Genomic DNA, 21892 nt, shown 5'->3' with positions numbered 1-21892 from the left:
ATCTGCTACAGTGCAAGAGTTGAAGAACCTGTGATGATGTCACCATCATGTGATCAGTGCAGGAGGGGCTGGAGCTCGGCAGTGGTAAGGACCTGTGATGATGTCACTGCCATGGATCAGTGTAGGCAGGGGCAGAGTTTAGCAGTGTAGAAATGGTGAACCTAAGATGCCTTGGAAGTTGTAGTCCTCTCCTCTTACACTCCCTCTCTGAATTATCCTCCGATATCTAATAATAACAGCCTGGACATGCAGGAAGTTGTAGTCCTCTCCTCTTACACTCCCTCTCTGAATTATCCTTCGATATCTAATAATAACAGCCTGGACATGCTGTGAGTTGTAGTCCTCTTCTCTTATAATCCCTCCCATAATTATGACCTGGACATGCTGGGAATTGTAGTTATCTTCTCTTATACCTCCTCCTGTAATGTGATCTGATATAGAAACATAGAATGTGTCGGCAGATAAGAACCATTTGGCCCATCCAGTCTGCCCAATGTACTAAATACTATGAATAGCCCCTGGCCCTATCTTATATGAAGGATGGCCTTATGCCTATCCCATGCATGCTTAAACTCCTCCACTGTATTTGCAGCTACCACTTCTGCAGGAAGGCTATTCCATGCATCCACTACTCTCTCAGGAAAGTAATACTTCCTTATATTACTTTTAAACCTTTGCCCCTCTAATTTAACACTATGTACTCTTGTAGCAGTTTTTCTTCTTTTAAATATTCTCTCCTCTTTTACCTTGTTGATTCCCTTTATGTATTTAAAAGTTTCTATCATATCCCCTCTGTCTCGTCTTTCTTCCAAGCTATACATGTTAAGGTCCTTTAATCTTTCCTGGTAATCTTCCCAGCATGTCCAGGCCCTTATTATGTGATATCAGAGAATGTTACAGGAAAGAGAAGGTTATATCACATAACCTAGACATGCTGGCAGTTGTAGTCCTCTTATACCTCATCCCAGTAATGTCCTCTGATATCACATAACAACAGCCTTGACATGCTGGGAGATCTAGGCCTCTGTTTTTGCTCTCCCTCCCTGTAATATCCTCTGATATAACATCAGTTCAGACATGCTGGGGGTTGTAGTCCTCTCGTCTTATACCTCCTTCCTGTAACGTACTCTGATATCACATAATAATAGCCTGGACATGCTGGGATTTGTAATTCTCTCTTCTTATACCCCCTCCCTACGATATCCCATATCAGGCTGGACATGCTGGGAGTTGTAGCTCTCTCCTCATATCTCCTCCCTACAACGTCCTCTGGAATATAAGATTACAGCCTCCATTCTGTCTTGCATTGACCCCCACTGCCCCGGGTATGGTGTCCTCCCATGGTAGTGGTCGTCCTCCCCTATAGACACTAGGGTCCAGGCTTCCTCTGCACCTTCTAGTAGTTACACCAAGGCTGGTCCACTCCACTCTGGGGGTTCAGAACCTGCCTGGGAGTAATTATCATTTTACAGCTGACAGTAAATGCTGGTAATCAGTTCTTATCTTCTTAAAATCTTTAGCAGTCATTACGGTTTTCCAATTTTTCTGTAAAAAAAATGTCCAGAAAAAAGAAAAATTCTGGTTGGCAACCGTGGAACCTGCTCCTTGTGGTCCTATGGCTGAGCTTTCTACTGACAAGCCTGCCCTTATAGACTCGACATGACGTCACTGCTCTGAATTTCTGTAGAGGCAAACGTCACTTGTTGAACAGCAGCAGCGTCAGGCTCAGACGGCTAGTGAAGAGCTAAATGTCAGATTGTTCACTGCCTAACGTGTTAATAAAGATGTTGAAGGACTGGACGCACAGATGACAGCATCACCGAGCAATACAAATAGAAGTAGAGACGTCGAGTGGGCGTGGCCCGAGCATCACGCAAGGGGGCGTGGTCAGGCTGCACCTCTGGAGCGCAGTTCGTCCTATCAGATTTCACCTTGCATTGCAGCCGAGATAGGAGTTCCAACATGGCGCCTCGTTGGCTTCAAGTGTAGTCCTTTGCTTTTCACACCACAGAGGGTTGAGTGGGGAGGAAGAGGTGTGAAGTCTCGCGAGATCTTCCCCGTTCTCACGCTCCTCCCACCGGCCGAGCTAGCTGAGGGATGCTTGTCCGCCATCGCGGAGGGGTTTAGTCAGCGCCGAGTAGACTAGTTCCGGTACAAGAGACTACGTTCTTCCAGCCGCGCTGCTGGGAAACAGGCCTGGAGAGAGGACGCTACAGGAGTACCTAGGTCTTGGATAGGCCGGGCCCGGGGCCTCCTCACACCGACGCACGCCGGGGGGAGACAAGGAGGGGCCCCGGGGCCGAGAGAGGACGACGACTAGCCGACAACATGTCGAACCTCAGCAAAGGCACCGGCAGCAGGAAGGACACCAAGATGAGGATCCGGGCCTTCCCGGTAAGGGCTGACTGAGAGTGGGGGGCACCTCCAGGGAGGCGGGCTGTGTGTGCGGAGGAGGGGGCAGCTTCCTGGCAGTAAACACTGGAGGTGGGCTAATCCCACAGCACGGGGGTACCTGCTGCCCACACAATGACAGGGCCGGGGGGCAGCGCCCCCTGCTGGGCCCCGGTGCGCTCTATTGTCACTGTGCTGGCCTGCAGTGACAGATGTCAGCCCCCTCCGGTGCCTGTCAGAAAACTTCTGGAACTTCCTGATGGGCTTTGTTTCAATTCCTTGTCCTCTTCAAGACCACTGCTTGCTGTCAGTGAAGGGTAGCGTTCCTAGTTTCCATCCGGAGGCTGTCCTGCTGATAAAGGTGCAGGGCAGGGATCAGCAACCTTCTGCACTCTAGCTGTTGTGAAACTACAACTCCCAGCATGCACACTTTCTTGGCTATTCTTTTAACTCCCATAAAAGTGAAAGGAGGATTCTGGGAGTTGTAGTTTCAGAACAGCTGGAGTGCTGGAGGTTGCTGCAGCCTCGGAGGTAATCAGGGGGGCTTCTAGGCCTCCTACCGATCCCGGTTGTGTCCAGCTGGTATACGCTGCCATAGGACAGGGCACCGGTGCGCTGGAACACGTCCTGTGTCTTACACATGGGATCTGTTACTTACCTGAGGGTATGACCACACGGCACATGGCACAGTTGTCCTGTGTGGCAGTACAAGCTGCAGCGGGCGCTCCTTAGGGCATGCAGTTTAGTTAGAGCCTGCTGCGTGCCGTACAGTGGTACACACACACAACCTGCGCTGGCGTTCCAGTTCTCCAGGCCAATGATTGGCTGCAGTGGTCTTGCGTTGTCATCTTGATGTCACCGATGCAGCCAGGTAAACGGGAGCAGCCGCGTGGGCTCTGTAAGTACTATTCAGGAAGATCCCATGTGTTAAAAACTGGAACGGTGGGTATCATTAGGACTGGCCTTCACCCTGTGGATTGAAACTTTGAATGTGTCTGTTCACTGACAGCAAGGAGAGGCCTTGAAACTGAGGGGTGGAATCAAAATGCAAAGTGTATTAGAAAGTTACTGAAGTTTATTAAAGAAAGATGAAAGGGCAATTCCCATCTCATAAAGGGTTGTCTCATTTCAGTAAATGGCATGTATCATGTAGAGAGCGTGAATACAAGGCACTGACTAATGTGTTGTGATTGTCCATATTGCTTCCTTTGCTGGCTGGATTCATTTTTCCATCACATTATACACTGCTCGTTTCCATGGTTACAGAGCACCCTGCAATCCATCAGTGGTGGTCATGCTTGGACACTGTAGGAAAAAGCGTCAGTCTCCCTGGTGACCGGGACCATGGGAGCGCACATAGGCTGGGGCTTTTTCCTATATTGCGCCAGCACGACCACCACTGATGGATTGCAAGGTGGTCTGTAACCATGGAAATGAGCAATGTCATAGAAGAATGAATCCAGCCAGCAAAGGAGGCAATATGGCCAATCACAATACAATAGTAAGTGCCTTGTATTCACTTTCTCTACATGATAAATGCCAGGATTTTTACCTGCTCCCTGTTGACATGGCAGCGGTGATCAGGTGTGACTACATGTGTGAAGCCTTGTTTTCATCCAGATCAGGCATCCTCAAACTGCGGCCCTCCAGCTGTTGCAAAACTACAACTCCCAGCATGCCCCAACAGCCTACAGCAGGGCATTGTGGTAGTTTTACAACAGCTGGAGGGCCGCAGTTTTAGGATGCCTGATGCAGATGATCGGTGGGGGTGTCGGACCACATCACCCCCCTATCTGCTATTTATGATCTATCCTCGGAATACCTATATATTCCTGCATTTCATGATCAGTGGGGGTCTGACCAATCCTGAACGCTGATTTGGCGATGCAGAGCGGTCTGGTTGTAAGGCCGTCAAAGGTCAACAACCCCTTTTTAAAGGGATTATCCATTTTTTTATTTCATGGCCCCCTTCCCTTAATTAGAGTAACAGCTTTTTCATTGGTACTTTTTAAAACTTGCTCACTGGCCAGTGCTGCACTCCCGGTCTGATAGTATGCTCCTGGCACTTCCGGCATCACGTGCCATACCTTGTGCCCATGACCCACAGCGAATCTCTTGCGCTGTGAGGAGAGGTTCATTTGCCTGCATGCGCTGGGGATTGTAACCAGGCCAGGGCACATGATCCTAGAAGTGGCAGGACAAGTGGAGAAACCCTAGTGGCACCAACTTGTGCCACTGTTTTCCAGATTTTAGGCGCACATGTTAGTAGATGCCCGGTTTACCAGTGCGTGTCCTGGTGACAGTCCCTTTAACAAGGGGATTGCACGAGCAGCGATCTCTTTGAGCAGGATGGTACAGTTGCCACTACCCCGCTGTCACTGAATGTTATGTGGGCACCAGATGCAGGAAATGGGCAGACAGATGTGAGACCCTGGTGCGTGGTCAGTGGCCCATGACGGCTGCCATTTCCTCCTGGCGTGGTGTGTGCTGCGGTACACTTCACATGTTTACTGTCACTGTGTGAGCGGGGCATGTGCTGGCGGAATGTTACAGCCTGATAACGCTGGGTGACACTAGTGTCATGGAGAGAGGCTCTGCCCGGGGTCACTAGTTTCACTTGCTGTTCATTGTGATGTATACAGCTTTAGGGGCGTCCTGACCCCTTTGGGCTGGAGGCCTGTGCACCTCTGTCATTCCATAATGGCCGAGAATCAGAAGCTGCTAATATACGAACTGTCTTCACTTTAATCCTTTTATATTTAAAATCTAAAGGGATTAGATGATAAAATAAAATAAAAAAGTCTGCCCCCCCCCCCCCCGAAAACAAAACAAAACCAAAACCCACTGCCTTTAGTATTTGCTGCTTGCACTGTAGTGTATGTACGTACAAGACCCTGAGGTGTACAGATCTGTTTTAGTAAAGCGGTATTCTCATTTGGACTTGTGTGGCATCTCCACAGGGCATGCCGTAAATGGCCCCCCTTCTGGGACCTGCACATAATCTCCAGATGGGGCCCCCACTGCACTCCTCCCGGGACAGAGGCGGCCGGGCATGCACGTCTTTTCTCGATTCACTGCTTTGGGACTTCTGAAAATAGGCAGTTGCTTTATGTTGCCGCTCCATAAATGATTACGATACTTGTCAGTACATGCGGAAGATAATGGTGTCTGTGTCCTTTAGGGCTCATTCACACAGTCTGCAAAAAATAAAAAAATGCATGACATCCATATGACGTCCGGACGGGCAAGAATAGGACTTGTTCTATTTTTTTGCAGAACGGACTTGCAGACATACGGATACGGAATACACACGGTGTCATTTATGTTTTTTTCTTTTTTTGCTGCTCTGTTGAAATGAATGGTGCTGCAAAAATAATGGAATGGACGTGGACAAAAAATTTGTGTCCTTGAGCCCTTATGCTGAACATACAGATGAGAGCTGGCAACTAGCTGCAGACATCTGACGCATGGGGCGGCTTTACAGACGAGTTAGCCCTACAGAGAAGGTCTGAAATGGGTTTCCCAGCTTTATACCCCAGTTTAAATTTGCATAGAGCAGTGCTGTACCTAAAGGGGAAAACCCCTGCTTCCCTCTGCTCTGTCCTGCACCCAGGGCCTGCTCAGCGCTCCCTCCAGTCCCCAGCCTGTAAACTTCCAGACAGGCTCGTGTGCACTGCTGCAGCCATTCACTGGCCTCAGCAGCGACGTGTCCCCAAGTGGTATGTAATCTTGCAGTGATGTGCCGCTTAGGGACACATCAATACTGAGGCTGGTGAATGGATGCAGAGGAGCACGTGACCCTTTCTGGAAGTTTACGGGCTCGGGACGAGAAGGAGCGCAGAACAGAGCAGTGGGGAGCAGGGGATTCCATTTTGTTTTTAGGTGTAGCACTCCCCTGGCCAAATTTAAAGTGGGGGATAAAGGTGGCAAACCTCTTTAGTGCCCCTTACTACTCACTGTACAGTCGTGGCCAAAAGTTTGGAGAATGACAAAAATATTAGTTTTCACAAAGTTTGCTGCTAAACTGCTTTTAGATCTTTGTTTCAGTTGTTTCTGTGATGTAGTGAAATATAATTACACGCACTTCATACGTTTCAAAGGCTTTTATCGACAATTACATGACATTTAAGGCCTCCTGCACACGGCCGTTTTTTTTCCACTTTACTGTATACGGAACCATTCATTTCAATGGTTCTGCAAAAAAAACTGAATGTACTCCGTATGCATTCCGTTTCCGTATTTCCGTTTTTCCGTTCCGTTTTAACATAGAACATGTCCTATTATTGCCCGCAAATCACGTTCCGTGGCTCCTTTCAAGTCAATGGGTCCGCAAAAAAAACGGAACACATACGGAAATGCATCCGTATGTCTTCCGTTTCCGTTCCGTTTTTTGCTGAACCATCTATTGAAAATGTTATGCCCAGCCCAATTTTATCTATGTAATAATGTATACTGTATATGCCATACGGAAAAACGGAACAGAAACGGAAACACAACGGAAACAAAAAACGGAACAACAGATTCATGAAAAACGGACCGCAAAACACTGAAAAAGCCATACGGTCGTGTGCAATAGGCTTATACAAAGAGTCAGTATTTGCAGTGTTGGCCCTTCTTTTTCGGGACCTCTGCAATTCGACTGGGCATGCTCTCAATCAACTTCTGGGCCAATTCCTGAAGGATAGCAACCCATTCTTTCATAATCACTTCTTGAAGTTTGTCAGAATTAGTGGGTTTTTGTTTGTCCACCCGCCTCTTGAGGATTGACCACAAGTTCTCAATGGGATTAAGATCTGGGGAGTTTCCAGGCCATGGACCCAAAATGTCAACGTTTTGGTCCCCGAGCCACTTAGTTATCACTTTTGCCTTATGGCACGGTGCTCCATCGTGCTGGAAAATGCATTGTTCTTCACCAAACTGTTGTTGGATTGTTGGAAGAAGTTGCTGTTGGAGGGTGTTTTGGTACCATTCTTTATTCATGGCTGTGTTTTGGGGCAAAATTGTGAGTGAGCCCACTCCCTTGGATGAGAAGCAACCCCTCACATGAATGGTCTCAGGATGCTTTACTGTTGGCATGACACAGGACTGATGGTAGCGCTCACCTTTTCTTCTCCGGACAAGCCTTTTTCCAGATGCCCCAAACAATCGGAAACAGGCTTCATCGGAGAATATGACTTTGCCCCAGTCCTCAGCAGTCCATTCACCATACTTTCTGCAGAAGATCAATCTGTCCCTGATGTTTTTTTTGGAGAGAAGTGGCTTCTTTGCTGCCCTTCTTGACACCAGGCCATCTTCCAAAAGTCTTCGCCTCACTGTGCGTGCAGATGCGCTCACACCTGCCTGCTGCCATTCCTGAGCAAGCTCTGCACTGGTGGCACTCCGATCCCACAGCTGAATCCTCTTTAGGAGACGATCCTGGCGCTTCCTGGACTTTCTTGGACGCCCTGAAGCCTTCTTAACAAGAATTGAACCTCTTTCCTTGAAGTTCTTGATGATCCTATAAATTGTTGATTGAGGTGCAATCTTAGTAGCCACAATATCCTTGCCTGTGAAGCCATTTTTATGCAACGCAATGATGGCTGCACGCGTTTCTTTGCAGGTCACCATGGTTAACAATGGAAGAACAATGATTTCAAGCATCACCCTCCTTTTAACACGTCAAGTCTGCCATTTTAACCCAATCAGCCTGACATAATGATCTCCAGCCTTGTGCTCGTCAACATTTTCACCTGAGTTAACAAGACGATTACTGAAATGATCTCAGCAGGTCCTTTAACCCCTTCACGCAACATCACGTACATGTACGTGGTGGAATGTGGTGCCTCACCGCATCCCCACGTGCATGTACGTGATCGGCTTTCTGTGTCAGCGCAGGGAGCGAAGCGCTGAAGCTTCAGTGAAGCCGGCGTGCTGGGGTTGCTAGGCAACCAGAGAAGCTGGCAGGAACTGTATAGGAGCTCTGACCCGCCCGCGATCGCTGTGATTGGTCCATTACTGCAGAGGGACCAATCGCAGCGCATCGTGGCAGGTAAGGGGGGTTAGGCAGGGACTATGTGCTTTTCCTTCTCTGATCGCCCCAATTCCTGTCAGGGAAGCGATCAGAGAAGGAGATAGTGTGAAAATATTCCCGACCTATGACGAGTATACTCGTCATGGAGCACTGCTACTTAGCATTTAACTGTCACCATGTCTGCAGACATGGTGACAGCTCTGAGATCCAGGCTGTCACACACAGCCAGGCACCTTGGGTCAATGCCGAGGGGGGTCCTGTGACCCACCCCTATCGGCGATCGCTGCAAACCGCAGGTCAATTCAGACCTGCGGTTTGTAGCTCTTTCTGCAGTTTCTGATCCCCGCGGTCCCTGAATGATATTATGTGGGCGGCTGGTGCAGGGGGGGGTGTCGCGGGAGGTGCGGTAAGGTGCGGGAGGCGGGATCGCGATCCCCCGCCCGCCTCCCCTTGAATGATCGTTGGCGTCTAGTGGGTATACCAGGGTGCCAGCACATTGCTGGCACCCTGGTATAAACGGCTGACATCTGCGATGCGATGTCAGCCGTTTAACCCTTTCCATACAGCGGTCCGTACGGACCGCTGTATGGAAAAGGTTAACAGCGCAGGGAGCTCCCTCCCTCTCCCATCGGGGGGCTGCTGTGCCTTTGCAGCCCCCCGATGGGAGAGGGAGAGAGCCCCCCTCAGCCCTGTGCTCACCCTTCCCCATCTGCGCAGTTCTGACCAGTACTGAGCAGACGGGGAAGATTCCCATGGCAACAGGACGCCTCTCAGGCGTCCTGCTGTCCATGGTGCTGAACAGATCTGTGCTAAAAGGCATAGATCTGTTCAGACAAGTGTAAAATACAGTACAGTACAATATATATTGTACTGTACTGTATTATACAGACATCAGACCCACTGGATCTTCAAGAACCAAGTGGGTCTGGGTAATAAAAAAAGTGAAAAAAGTAAAGTTTCAAAAAAACACATTTATCACTGAATAAAAAAAAATAAAAAAAAATACACTACACATATTAGGTATCGCCGCGTCCGTAACGACCTGATCTATAAAACGGTCATGTTACTTTCCCCGCACGGTGAACGCCATAAAAATAAAAAAATAAAAACTATGAGGAAATTGAAATTTTGCCCACCTTACTTCCCAAAAAAGGTAATAAAAGTGATCAAAAAAGTCGCATGTACGCCAAAAAATATCAATCAAACCGTCACCTCATCCCGCAAAAAATGAGCCCTTACATGAGACAATGGCCCAAAAAATAAAAAAACTATGGGTCTCAGACTATGGAGATACTAAAACATGATTTTTTTTTTTTTGTTTCAAAAATGATATTATTGTGTAAAACCCTGATAAATTATAAAAAGGTAGACATATTAGGTATTGCCATGTCCGTAAGAACCTGATCTATAAAAATACCACATGACCTAACCCCTCAGGTGAACACTGTAAATTTTTTTTAATAAAAACGGTGTCAAAAAAGCTATTTTTTTGTTACCTTACATCACAAAAAGTTTAATAGCAAGCGATCAAAAAGTCATATGCACCCCAAAATAGTACCAATCTAACCGTCATCTCATCCCGCAAAAATGATACCCAACCTGAGACAATCGCCAAAAAACTGAAAAAACTATGGCTCTCAGACTATGGAGACACTAAAACATGTTTTTTTTGTGTCAAAAATTATATTATTGTGTAAAACCTAAATAAATAAAAAAGTATACATATTAGGTATCGTCACGTCCGTAAGAACCTGCTCTATAAAAATAGCACATGATCTAACCTGTCAGATGAATGTTGTAAATAATAAAAAATAAAAACAGTGCCAAAACAGCTATTTTTTGGCAAATTTTCCATTTTTATTCATTTTTTTCCCATAACAAAGCAAGGGTTAACAGCCAAACAAAACTCAATATTTATTGCCCTGATTCTTTAGTTTATAGAAATGCCCCATATGTGGTTGTAAACTGCTGTATGGCCACACAGCAGGGCGCAGAAGGAAAGGAGCGCCATATGGTTTTTGTAAGGCAGTTTTTGCTGGACTGGTTTTATGACACCATGTCCCATTTGAAGCCCCCCCGATGCACCCCTAGAGTATAAACTCCAAAAAATGACCCCATTTTGGAAACTACACCCCTCAAGGTATTCAAAACTGATTTTACTAACTTTGTTAACCCTTTAAGTGTTCCACAAGAGTTAATGGCAAATAGAGATGAAATTTCTGAATTTCTATTTTTTGTTACTTTGCCTCACAAAAAGTGTAATATAGAGCAACCAAAAATCATATGTTACAAAGAAAAAAATATAGGGGGTTGAGTCAGCACTAGTACCAACAAAACTGCCACCTTATCCCGTAGTTTCCAAAATGGGGCCACTTTTTTGGAGTTTCTAACCTAGGGGTGCATCAGGGGGCTTTAAATGGGACATGGTGTCTAAAAACAATCCAGCAAAATCTGCCTTCCAGAAACCATATGGTGTTCCTTTCCTTCTGCGCCCTGCCGTGTGCCCGTACAGCAGTTTACGACCACATATGGGGTGTTTCTGTAAACTACAGAATCAGGGCCATAAATTTGTTTTGTTTGGCTGTTAACCCTTGCTTTGTTACTGGAAAAAAAATATTAAAATGGAAAATCTGCCGAAAAAGTGAAATTTTGAAATTGAATCTCTATTTTCCATGATTTCTTGTGGAACACCTATAGGGTTAACAACGTTTGTAAAATCAGTTTTGAATACCTTGAGGGGTGTAGTTTCTTAGATGGGGTCACTTTTATGGAGTTTCTACTCTAGAGGTGCATCAGGGGGGCTTCAAATGGGACATGGTGTAAAAAAAAAAACAGTCCTGCAAAATCTGCCTTCCAAAAACCGTATGGCATTCCTTTCCTTCTGCGCCCTGCCGTGTGCCCGTACAGTGGTTTACGACCACATATAGGGTGTTTCTGTAAACTACAGAATCAGGGCCATAAATAATGAGTTTTGTTTGGCTGTTAACCCTTGCTTTGTTACTGGAAAAAATGGATTAAAATTGTAAATTTGCAAAAAAATTGAAATTCTGAAATTTCATCTCCATTTGCAAATAACTCTTGTGGAACACATAAATGGTTAACAAAGTTTGTAAAATCAGTTTTGAATACCTTGAGGGGTGTAGTTTCCAAAATGTTTTTTTTTTTGGGTGGTTTCAATTATGTAAGCTAGGGATCGACCGATTATCGGTTTGGCCGATATTATCGGCCGATATTGAGGATTTTGAACGTTATCGGTATCGGCATCTATTTTGCCGATATACCGATAACGTATTGGGAACACAGAACGCGCTGCTCTCAGCGCGTTCTGTGTTCCCTCTGCAGCACAGGGGAGAAGGAAGCAGTGTCTCCTCCCCCTGTGATGCTGCTGCCTCCAATGACAGGACGGAAGACAAGAGGAGGGGAGGGGCTGTGGCCGCTGCGCCACCAATGAAGATGAGTCTTTCATTAATTCAAATACAGGAGGCGGGAGCTGGCTGCAGAATCACATAGCCGGCTCCCGACCTCTATGAACGGCAGCTGCGGTCCGCGGTAGTTAACCTCTTAGGTGCCGCGGATCGCAGCTACCGCTCATAGAGGTCGGGAGCCGGCTATGTGATTCTGCAGCCAGCTCCCGCCTCCTGTATATGAAAGAGAGGTATCTTCATTGGTGGCGCAGTGCGCCCCCCCCCCTCAAGCCCCCTAGTATTAATCATTGGTGGCGCAGTGCGCCCCCCACCCCCATCCCAATAGTAAAAACATTGGTGGCGCAGTGCGCCCCCCCCCCCTCAAGCCCCCTAGTATTAGTCATTGGTGGCGCAGTGCGCCCCCCACCCCCATCCCAATAGTAAAAACATTGGTGGCGCAGTGCGCCCCCCCCCCCCCCCCCAGTTCTAATCATTGGTGGCAGTGGCCACAGGATCCCCTCTCCCCTGCTTCTCCGATCGGAGCCCCAGCAGTGTAAGCCTGGGGCTCCGATCGGTTACCATGGCAGCCAGGACGCTATTGAAGCCCTGGCTGCCATAGTCAGCTCCATGCTGCTGTGTGCACAGAGCACAGGGCAGCAGGGAGAGTGCAAGATCCTATTCACTCTGATAGAGATCTATCAGGGTGAATGGGACAAGGGTTCTAGTCCCTAAGGGGGCTAAAAGTTAGTAAAAAAAAAAAACAACACAAAAATATTAAGTATAAATGAAAAAGATTTACAAAAAAAATAAAATAATAATACACGTTAACAATAAACATTAATTTTTTAGCAGATTTGTGTAGGAAATTTATTTTTTTCCTCAAAAATAAAAATACCCAGAATATCGGTATAAATTATCGGCTATCGGCCTGAAAGTTGACAAATTATCGGTATCGGCCCTAAAAAATCAATATCGGTCGATCCCTAATGTAAGCCTCACAAAGTGACTTCAGACCTGAACTGGTCCTTTAAAAAATGGGTTTTGGAAATTCTCTGAAAATGCTTCTAAACTTCTAAGCCTTGTAACGTCCCCAAAAAATAAAATATCATTCCCAAAATTATCCAAACATGAAGTAGACATATGGGGAATGTAAAGTAATAACTATTTTTGGAGGTATTACTATGTATTATAGAAGTAGAGAAATTGAAACTTGGAAATTTTCAAATTTTTCTAAATTTTTGGTAAATTTTTTTTTTTTTTTATAAAAAAAATATTAAATTTTTTGACTCCATTTTACCAGTGTCATGAAGTACAATATGTGACGAAAAAACAATCTCAGAACGGCCTGGATAAGTAAAAGCGTTTTAAAGTTATTCACACATAAACTGGCACTTGTCAGATTTGCAAAAAATAGCCTGGTCCTTTTAAGGTGAAAAATGGCTTGGTCCTGAAAGGGTTAATGACAGCAATGAAATGCAGTGGAAAGGTTTTTTCGGGATGAAGTTAATTTTCATGGCAAAGAAGGACTATGCAATTCTTCTGATCACTCTTCATAACATTCTGGAGTATATGCAAATTGCTGCTTATAAACTAAGGCCTCTTTCACACTTGCGTTGTCCGGATCCGGCGTGTACTCCACTTGCCGGAATTACACTCCGGATCCGGAAAAACGCAAGTGTACTGAAAGCATTTGAAGACGGAACCGTCTTCCAAATGCTTTCAGTGTTACTATGGCACCCAGGACGCTATTAAAGTCCTGGTTGCCATAGTAGGAGCGGGGAGCGGGGGAGCGGTATACTTACAGTCCGTGCGGCTCCCGGGGCGCTCCAGAATGACGTCAGAGCGCCCCATGCGCATGGATGACGTGATCCATGCGATCACGTGATCCATGCGCTTGGGGCGCCCTGACGTCACTCTGGAGCGCCCGGGGAGCCGCACGGACGGTAAGTACACTGCTCCCCCGCTCCCCGCTACACTTACCATGGCTGTCAGGACTTTAGCGTCCCGGCAGCCATGGTAACCACTCTGAAAAAGCTAAATGTCGGCTCCGGCAATGCGCCGAAACGACGTTTAGCTTAAGGCCGGATCCGGATCAATGCCTTCCAATGGGCATTAATTCCGGATCCGGCCTTGCGGCAAGTGTTCCGGATTTTTGGCCGGAGCAAAAAGCGCAGCATGCTGCGGTATTTTCTCCGGCCAAAAAACGTTCCGTTCCGGAACTGAAGACATCCTGATGCATCCTGAACGGATTTCTCTCCATTCAGAATGCATTAGGATAATCCTGATCAGGATTCTTCCGGCATAGAGCCCCGACGACGGAACTCTATGCCGGAAGACAATAACGCAGGTGTGAAAGAGCCCTTAAGCATCAACTTTTCCCATTTCCAATATTTATGTAATTCTCAAAACTTTTGGCCACGACTGTACACTGGCAGTGGTTATTGGGCCACATTGTCACCAGTAGTTACAAACCCCTTAGTGACCACACACATTTTTTTTTTTTAATCGCATTCCATGAGCTGTAACTTTTTTTATTTTTTAATCAATGTGCTTGTTTGAGGTCTTATTTTTTGCAGGACAAGTTATAGTTTTTAATGCACCATTTTAGGAACATGTAATTGATTAAAGCCAGCTGTGTAGCTAAACCCTCCGTTTTTCTGTAAATAGGCCTATTAGTGGTCACTAAGGGGTTAAATGGATATTCCCATCTGGGACATTTAGGGCAGTTCAATGGGATGTGACATAAATGTCTGATAGTGGTCTCAAGAACAGGGCCTGGGCGTGAAGCGCACTACACAACTGCGCCGTCCTCTCCATTTACTGCTATGAGACTTTTTGGGAAATAGCTGAGCAAGGAGGACTGACCGCGCACGTGTGGCTTGTGGCTCATTCACTTTGGGGCCCCGTTCTTGACATAGAAGCTGCTCCCAGAGGTGAGACCCACACCTTTCAGACCTGTATGGCAGCAGCTGTCCAGTCATGAGCTGGACATTGGTCTGGCAGTACTTTAGTTCCTCAGTATAACCAGCAGAACTGTGCTCTGTGACTGGTGTAGGGGCGTCTCTGGTAGTCTGAAGCACACCTCTGCCTCAGGAGGCCGAGGGCAGAAGGACTATTATATCCAGACCTCGGAGACGGCGATGGTCTATATGCCTAGAGGGGCGCTGGGAGATAGCTTCACAGAGCGCACTGACAGCCGGCTTGTATGGAATCACACACAGAAATGAAGTGATACGAGTGGGGTAAAAGTTTAATGAGCAGCATTGTGGGAATTAAAAGAAAGCTGAAGTGCCTATGCCTCCAGTGACCTGTCATGTCTCCTCTCCGTGTAATGAGCCGCAGTTAATCATGGCAGCTCTCTTACTTTGTGCCGCCACTACCTCCAGCGTGCCGTATAGAGTCAGTGAGGACCTCTTCTTCTCTGGCCTTGCATGAACCGCACATGTACAGTGTTTTCATGCTAAATTGCGGTAGACCTCGCCCAGTTAGGCCTCTTCTTGTATAGTGGCCATTGGCTCTGGGTCAGGAGTAAGGAGTCTGTCCATCCCTGGTAGCCGGAGAACATATCACCGAGCAGATGTGACTTGACACCCAGTAGTCTCCTGACACTGCACCCCTGATTACTGCTCTGTCTCTCTTGCTGTAGCAAAACTACAATTCCCATCATGCCTTGACAGTCTGGACTTGGAGTCCCACACATGGGTGTGCAGTTGATGCTATCAGTATGCAGGTTTTGGGGGCTATGTCCGGTTTTGCTGTGGTGGTTTTTGGCTTGCTGTTGATGCTGGTTTGCATTCGCTGGAGGCAGTCACTACAATGCCAACATTTTTAGACATTGCAAAGATGTAGGGCAGGGCTCTACAACCTGCGTCCTGGGGCCCACAACACCATTCTGGGCAGCCACCAACTATTCGTACACAGACCTAATGGCTGCCTCATGTATCTGCCATGTACGAGAAGAGCAAGAAGAGTGCATAGTATGAGAGCAGGCACCGTCATGTACTAATAATGGTGTGCCCCCCCATATTTATCAGAAGAATGGGGCCCTACAGAAAGGGCTGGAGAGGTGGCTACGCATACATAGTATAAGTGCTCCTTGTACCTATTAGACATTTATGACGTATTATTTTGTCTCAGTACAGTATAAATACTTATATTTTAATAGTATGGCTGGCTGTTTTGGAATGTGGCGATACTTGATTTGAATTTTAATATATTTAAAAACATTTTAGACTTTTTTTTTTTTTAAAGTCTCTAGGGGACCTCAACATACAATCATCTGACTGGTTGTCCCATAGACTGCAGTGAATTACCACTGCAGTCTGTGGGAGATTCAATATGTTCCTATGGAGCCTTGCCACAATGGCAGGCCTTGAAGCCTGCATAAGGCCTGGGGCTGCCACCTCAACCAACCCCCCCCCCCCCCCACCCCAATCTCAGGGCAGGGGAACCCATTCGATTCTCTGGAGTGCAGCGCTTCCGGGAAATACCCACTCAGATGCAGCGGTCACATTTGCGGAGCCAGAATACGTACGGATTTCAATACTCGTGTGAAAGATCCCGAAGACAATTTGTGACTTTTTAAAGTCTACGGGGCTCATCTACTATGCTGAAATCCGCCTTCGCCCTGCTCAAGCCAAAATTCTGGACTGGGAAGGGGACAGACCAGCGGCCCCGTTTTATTCACCATTTTCTACGCCTGTTTTAGGCGTAGAAAATGGTCTAAATGTAAAACAGCTCAGATAAAGGGAACAGATAAAGGGGGTCATTTATCACGCCCTACACAAGAATTCTTGTTTTAAATGGTCAAAAAATAAGTCTCTGCAACTTTATGGGCTTATTTGACTAACAATTTTGTGACATTTTGCATTTTCCACTACTCACTTTAGTTTTAGTAAGTGGGTGGCAAAGTGGGCGTGGTTAGCTATGTTAATTAGTTGCCGACTAAATGTATTAACTTAGGGGCACATTTATTAAGACCAGTGATCTGTCAAAGTTACGAAGAGGCGCTAGTTAGCGATCATCTGCCGAAAAATCAGCCGGTGTAATAAGCCTTTAGTCAATTTTCATAAATCCACCCCATTGATTTCCATTGGAAGAGCATTGTGGGCTTGCCCTGTGATCTAGGCAGAGCTCATTGTGTGGGGAGGAGGGGACCTGTGACCATCACCTATGGTCAGTGATGGACAATGTCTGTATATGGCCAGTATAGCTGTGTGTTTTTTGTTTTTTTTTGCTTTTTCTTGTCACCTGCAAGTTTTTTTTGCCAAGTGTGCCAATTTGAGTTAATGGCAGGTGAAAAAAAACTGCAAAACTGAAGAAAAAGGGCCATAAAACTCTTGTGAACCCTCACTCAAGGTCTTACCTTTCATTGCAATCCTGCCTGTGATGGTAATAATATGACTGCTGAGAAGTGGTCTTCACATGAGGTGTTGACCTATAGTGAGGGTTACTGGCCAATGTAAAAAAGTGATGTGCCGATTGTTAGTACCAAGGCAGGTCCTGTGTTCATCGATATTGTTTGGCATTGATGGTCACTTCAGCGTTTGCAGAGCTTTATGGCTGGAGAGCGCTTGCTGTCATCATGCATGGTACAGGACCGACACCAGGTGTCATGGTGTGCGGTGCCATTAGCTACTGTACCATGGTGTTCCCATCTGGTATTCGTGGAGGGGACATTGACCAGCTTCAGTATGCCCAGGACATCAGTTAAGAGACGTGGTTTTCCAACAAGATAACTCCCTGGCACACACTGCCCCCACAATACACAACGTGGTCTTCAGGGTATCCTGCTCCTTTGGCCAGCTCAATCACCAGATGTCTCCCCCATCGAGAGTGTCTGGGACTGGATGGGGAGACAGAGCTCCCATACACAACAACCACCTTGTCTGAACTGTGGGCTCAAGTTGAAAGAGCTTGGAATGACACCACAGGAGGACATCAGCATCTGTATGACCGCGTCAGAGCGGCAGCCAGTATTACTGTTACCCTGGCTCAACATATACCCAGCTGCAGGTTCCAAAATAAAGGGTGCAGCAAGGTGGTGTGACCATTGACCCAGCACCACTAGCAGTTTCTACAGGATCGGTCTCGGCTCAATCACATTCATTTTCCCAGGTCTTCTTTCTTCATTTTCCAGTAGTTTAGATAGAGATAAGGAAAATGAAGAAAAACACATCATCAAAAATTCTGGGTGATAAATAATGGGTGATTTTTGGATGACACTGTTTTTAGCTGTTTCTGCTCGGACACTTGATGTCGCTGTTAGCTGACCAGCTATTCCCAGTAACCACCCTTTGCATGTATGTACATTTCAATAGGAAAATATTGCCCTCTGGTATGTTGAAATCCTACATGACCAATCCTCCCCCCACCGTCCCCAACATATGCCAACAGGAGACCGTCATACACATTAGATAGTTGGCCGATCCTGCCAAGATGTACTGGTTCAGTTGACTTTTGTGTAATATGTATAGTCCATTTTAAAGGGGTTGTGCAGAGCAAAGATATTGATGACCCATCTGTCCTGAGGATAGGTCTTTAAGATCATATTGGTGTCTTCTGAGGATAGGTCATCAGTATTCTTCCCAATGTTGTGGTATAAACACTGGGTTTTTCACAACCAAGATCATGTAACTATGGTCATTGTGTGGAGCATAAAGTCAGCTGGTCAGGGCCTGTTCACACTGAATTGTTTGTCGCCAGAATTTTGGAGCAGATTCCACATCAAAATTTCAGCAGTGACAATGTGGTGTCCGTCTCCCATTGCGCAAATCTGCAACCGTGCAAAGGAGGGAGCGGTGTCTGAACATTTGCCTCTGGAAGCCATGGTGAGTGCGTGCGTGCTTGCGGTTCAGCTCGCTTCAATGGGGCTTGACCTCTAGCGGATCCACTTCATTTAAAGTGAAAAACTGCAGCAGAAACCACCGCGGTTTCTGCTGTAGAATATGCTGTGGATTTGGTAGAGGCAAAATCTGCCATGCAAATGTACCCTTGGGCTCCATTCACACGTCAGTAACAGGGTGGATAAAAATCAATGATATAAAAAAAATACAATAAATCAGTTTTTTTTAATTTAAATCTGATTTTTTTTTATATAAAATGTTTTTTGAGGAAAATATATTACCATCCAAAGGTTATTCCATCGTGAAATAAAGATTAGTTTTTTTAATTATGTAGAATAAGGCCTCATGCACACGACCGTTCAGTTTTTTGTGGTCTGCAAAGCGCGGACAAGAATAGGACATGTTATATTTTTTTAGCGGGGCCGTGGAACAGAGCCACGGATGCGGACAGCACACGGAGTACTGTCCGCATCTTTTGCGGCCCCATTGAAGTGAATGGGTCCGCATCCGAGCCGCCAAAACGGCGGCTCGGATGCGGACCCAAACAACGGTCGTGTGCATAAGGCCTAAGGCTGTATATGTTTTAATTTTTTGGATAAATAAATTCCATTAATCCATTCACAATGTCATGCTCTTCCAGAGGTTTTTGTAAGATTATTGGGCAGTTTCTCTGCCTACAAGATATTATCACAGATGCTTGGTTTACTTTTACAGTTCTCAAAACTGAATTTGACTCAGCAGAGATCACATGCCTCTTCTTCACAGCAAAAATGTTATAACGGACAGAGTTGAGAAAAAGACCTTCATCCTAACGTCTACAAACCTATGAATACAGAATCAAACTAATATGAAAAGTTGTTATTCTAAAAATCTTCATCTACTTGCATATTATAAGTTATACCAGCAAGAATTAGTCTTTATGTAGAAAACTATGATTTAAATCAAGCCTTAAAGGGAACCTGTCACCAGGATTTTGTGCATAGAGCTGGGGACATGGGCTGCTAGATGGCCGCTAGCACATCCACAATACCCAGTCCCCGTAGCTCTCTGCGCTTTTATTGTGTTAAAAAACCTTTTTGATCAATATGCAAATGACCTGATATGAGTCCTGTGTCCGGAGATGAGTCAAGCGGAAAGGAGCCCAGCACCGCCCCGCGTCCTCCGAATCTCCTCCTTGCTGGCTGACGTCACAGAGCTGGAGCGCCGAAATCTCGTGATGCGCGAGCTAGCGCATGCGTAGTTCGTTCCCTGTGCTGATGCCAGCACAGGGAATGAACATGATGCCGACACTGCGCATGCGCTAGCTCGCGCATCGCGAGATTTCGGCGCTCCAGCTCTGTGACGTCAGCCAGCAAGGAGGAGATTCGGAGGACGCGGGGCGATGCCTGGCTCCTTTCTGCTTGTCTCCTCTCCGGATACAGGACTCATATCAGGTCATTTGCATATTGATCAAAAAGGTTTTTTAACACAATAAAAGCGCAGAGAGCTGTGGGGACCGGGTATTGCAGATGTGCTAGCGGCCATCTAGCAGCCCATGTCCCCAGCTCTATGCACAAAATCCTGGTGACAGGTTCCCTTTAATGACTAGTGATTTAAATCAAATCCACCCTGGTCTGTAATAATGGGTCTGCATCTGTTGCGGAACGGGTGCGGACCCATTCATTTTCTATGGGGATGGAATGGATGCGGAGAGCAGACTATGTGCTCTCCGCATCCGCATTTCCGGAGCCCGCCGCCAATCTTCCCGTCCGCTGCTCTGGAAAAAAATAGAACATGTCCTTTTCTTGTCTGCAATTGCCGACAAGAATAGGCATTTCTTTGGGGGTGTCGGCTGAGTGTATTGTGGATCTGCAATTTGCAGATCCGCAATCCACTACGGACGTGTGAATGTACCCTTACAGAGCGCCTGCTGTATGTTTGTGGCTTATATTTACTGGCTGATCGTTGGATTAGCCAACTGAATGCCCGCGGTCAGTCTGCAGGGGACCAAAGAGAGAGGACAAGGGACTGTTTTCGCCTATCCTGTCTTTATTCTCTAGTACAGGGATCAGCAACCTCCGGCACTCCAGCTTTTCTGGAGGTCTGAGGTAAAATTTAAAAAAATACAGAACAAATTAACTTGCCCCAAAAAGCCGCTCCCCACATAATTGTTGTTGTACTGGTAGTCAAGACCCAGAAAGTAGAGATGGGGGGTTAGACATAAATTTATGGTACACAATGATTACTGCAAATAAGTCTATATTGAGGTAATATATTAACGGGGAAAAAAAGCCATTATATAAAATAGCATTTCTCTTACTATTTATTTATAAGCTTAACCCCTTCACGACTGCCATACGGCTATATACAGTTAGGTCCATAAATATCGGGACATCGACACAATTCTAACATTTTTGGCTCTATACACCACCACATTGGATTTGAAATGAAACAAACAAGATGTGCTTTACCTGCAGACTGTCAGCTTTAATTTGAGGGTATTTACATCCAAATCAGGTGAACGGTGCAGGAATTACAACAGTTTGCATATGTGCCTTCCACTTGTTAAGGGACCAAAAGTAATGGGACAGAATAATCATAAATCAAACTTTCACTTTTTAATGCTTGGTTGCAAATCCTTTGCAGTCAATTACATCCTGAAGTCTGGAACGCATAGATATCACTAGACGCTGGGTTTCATCCCTGGTGATGCTCTGCCAGACCTCTACTGCAACTGTCTTCAGTTCCTGCTTGTTCTTGGGGCATTTTCCCTTCATTTTTGTCTTTAGCAAGTGAAATGCATGCTCAATCGGATTCAGGTCAGGTGATTGACTTGGCCATTGCATAACATTCCACTTCTTTCCCTTAAACTCTTTGGTTGCTTTGGGTCATTGTCCATCTGCACTGTGAAGCGCCGTCCAATGAGTTCTGAAGCATTTGGCTCAATATGAGCAGATAATATTGCCCGAAACACTTCAGAATTCATCCTGCTGCTTTTGTCAGCAGTCACATCATCAATAAATACAAGAGAACCAGTTCCATTGGCAGCCATACATGCCCACGCCATGACACTACCACCGCCATGCTTCACTGATGAGGTGGTATGCTTAGGATCATGAGCAGTTCCTTTCCTTCTACATACTCTTCTCTTCCCATCACTCTGGTACAAGTTGATCTTGGTCTCATCTGTCCATAGGATGTTGTTCCAGAACTGTGAAGGCTTTTTTAAATGTTGTTTGGCAACCTCTAATCTGGCCTTCCTG

The 21892-nt window shown here is 46.2% G+C and overlaps 1 protein-coding gene across 2 annotated transcripts in view; it reads left to right on the top strand.

Moving 5' to 3' along the window:
* The first annotated feature begins 2042 nt into the window (after window positions 1–2042).
* Window positions 2043–21892, top strand: part of CUL3 (cullin 3) — a 120509-nt gene continuing 100659 nt past the window's right edge. The window contains exon 1 of one of the 2 annotated variants that reach the window (XM_040428015.1): window positions 2043–2394. In XM_040428015.1, the coding sequence (XP_040283949.1) occupies window positions 2329–2394 (66 nt within the window). In that variant the 5' untranslated portion in view covers window positions 2043–2328. The remainder of the gene's footprint in view (window positions 2395–21892) is intronic. The other variant, XM_040428013.1, reaches the window with a different exon arrangement.

Source organism: Bufo bufo, chromosome 4 (assembly GCF_905171765.1).
Source record: "Bufo bufo chromosome 4, aBufBuf1.1, whole genome shotgun sequence".
NCBI lineage: Eukaryota > Metazoa > Chordata > Amphibia > Anura > Bufonidae > Bufo > Bufo bufo.
This window is presented reverse-complemented; position numbering and strand designations above follow the sequence as displayed.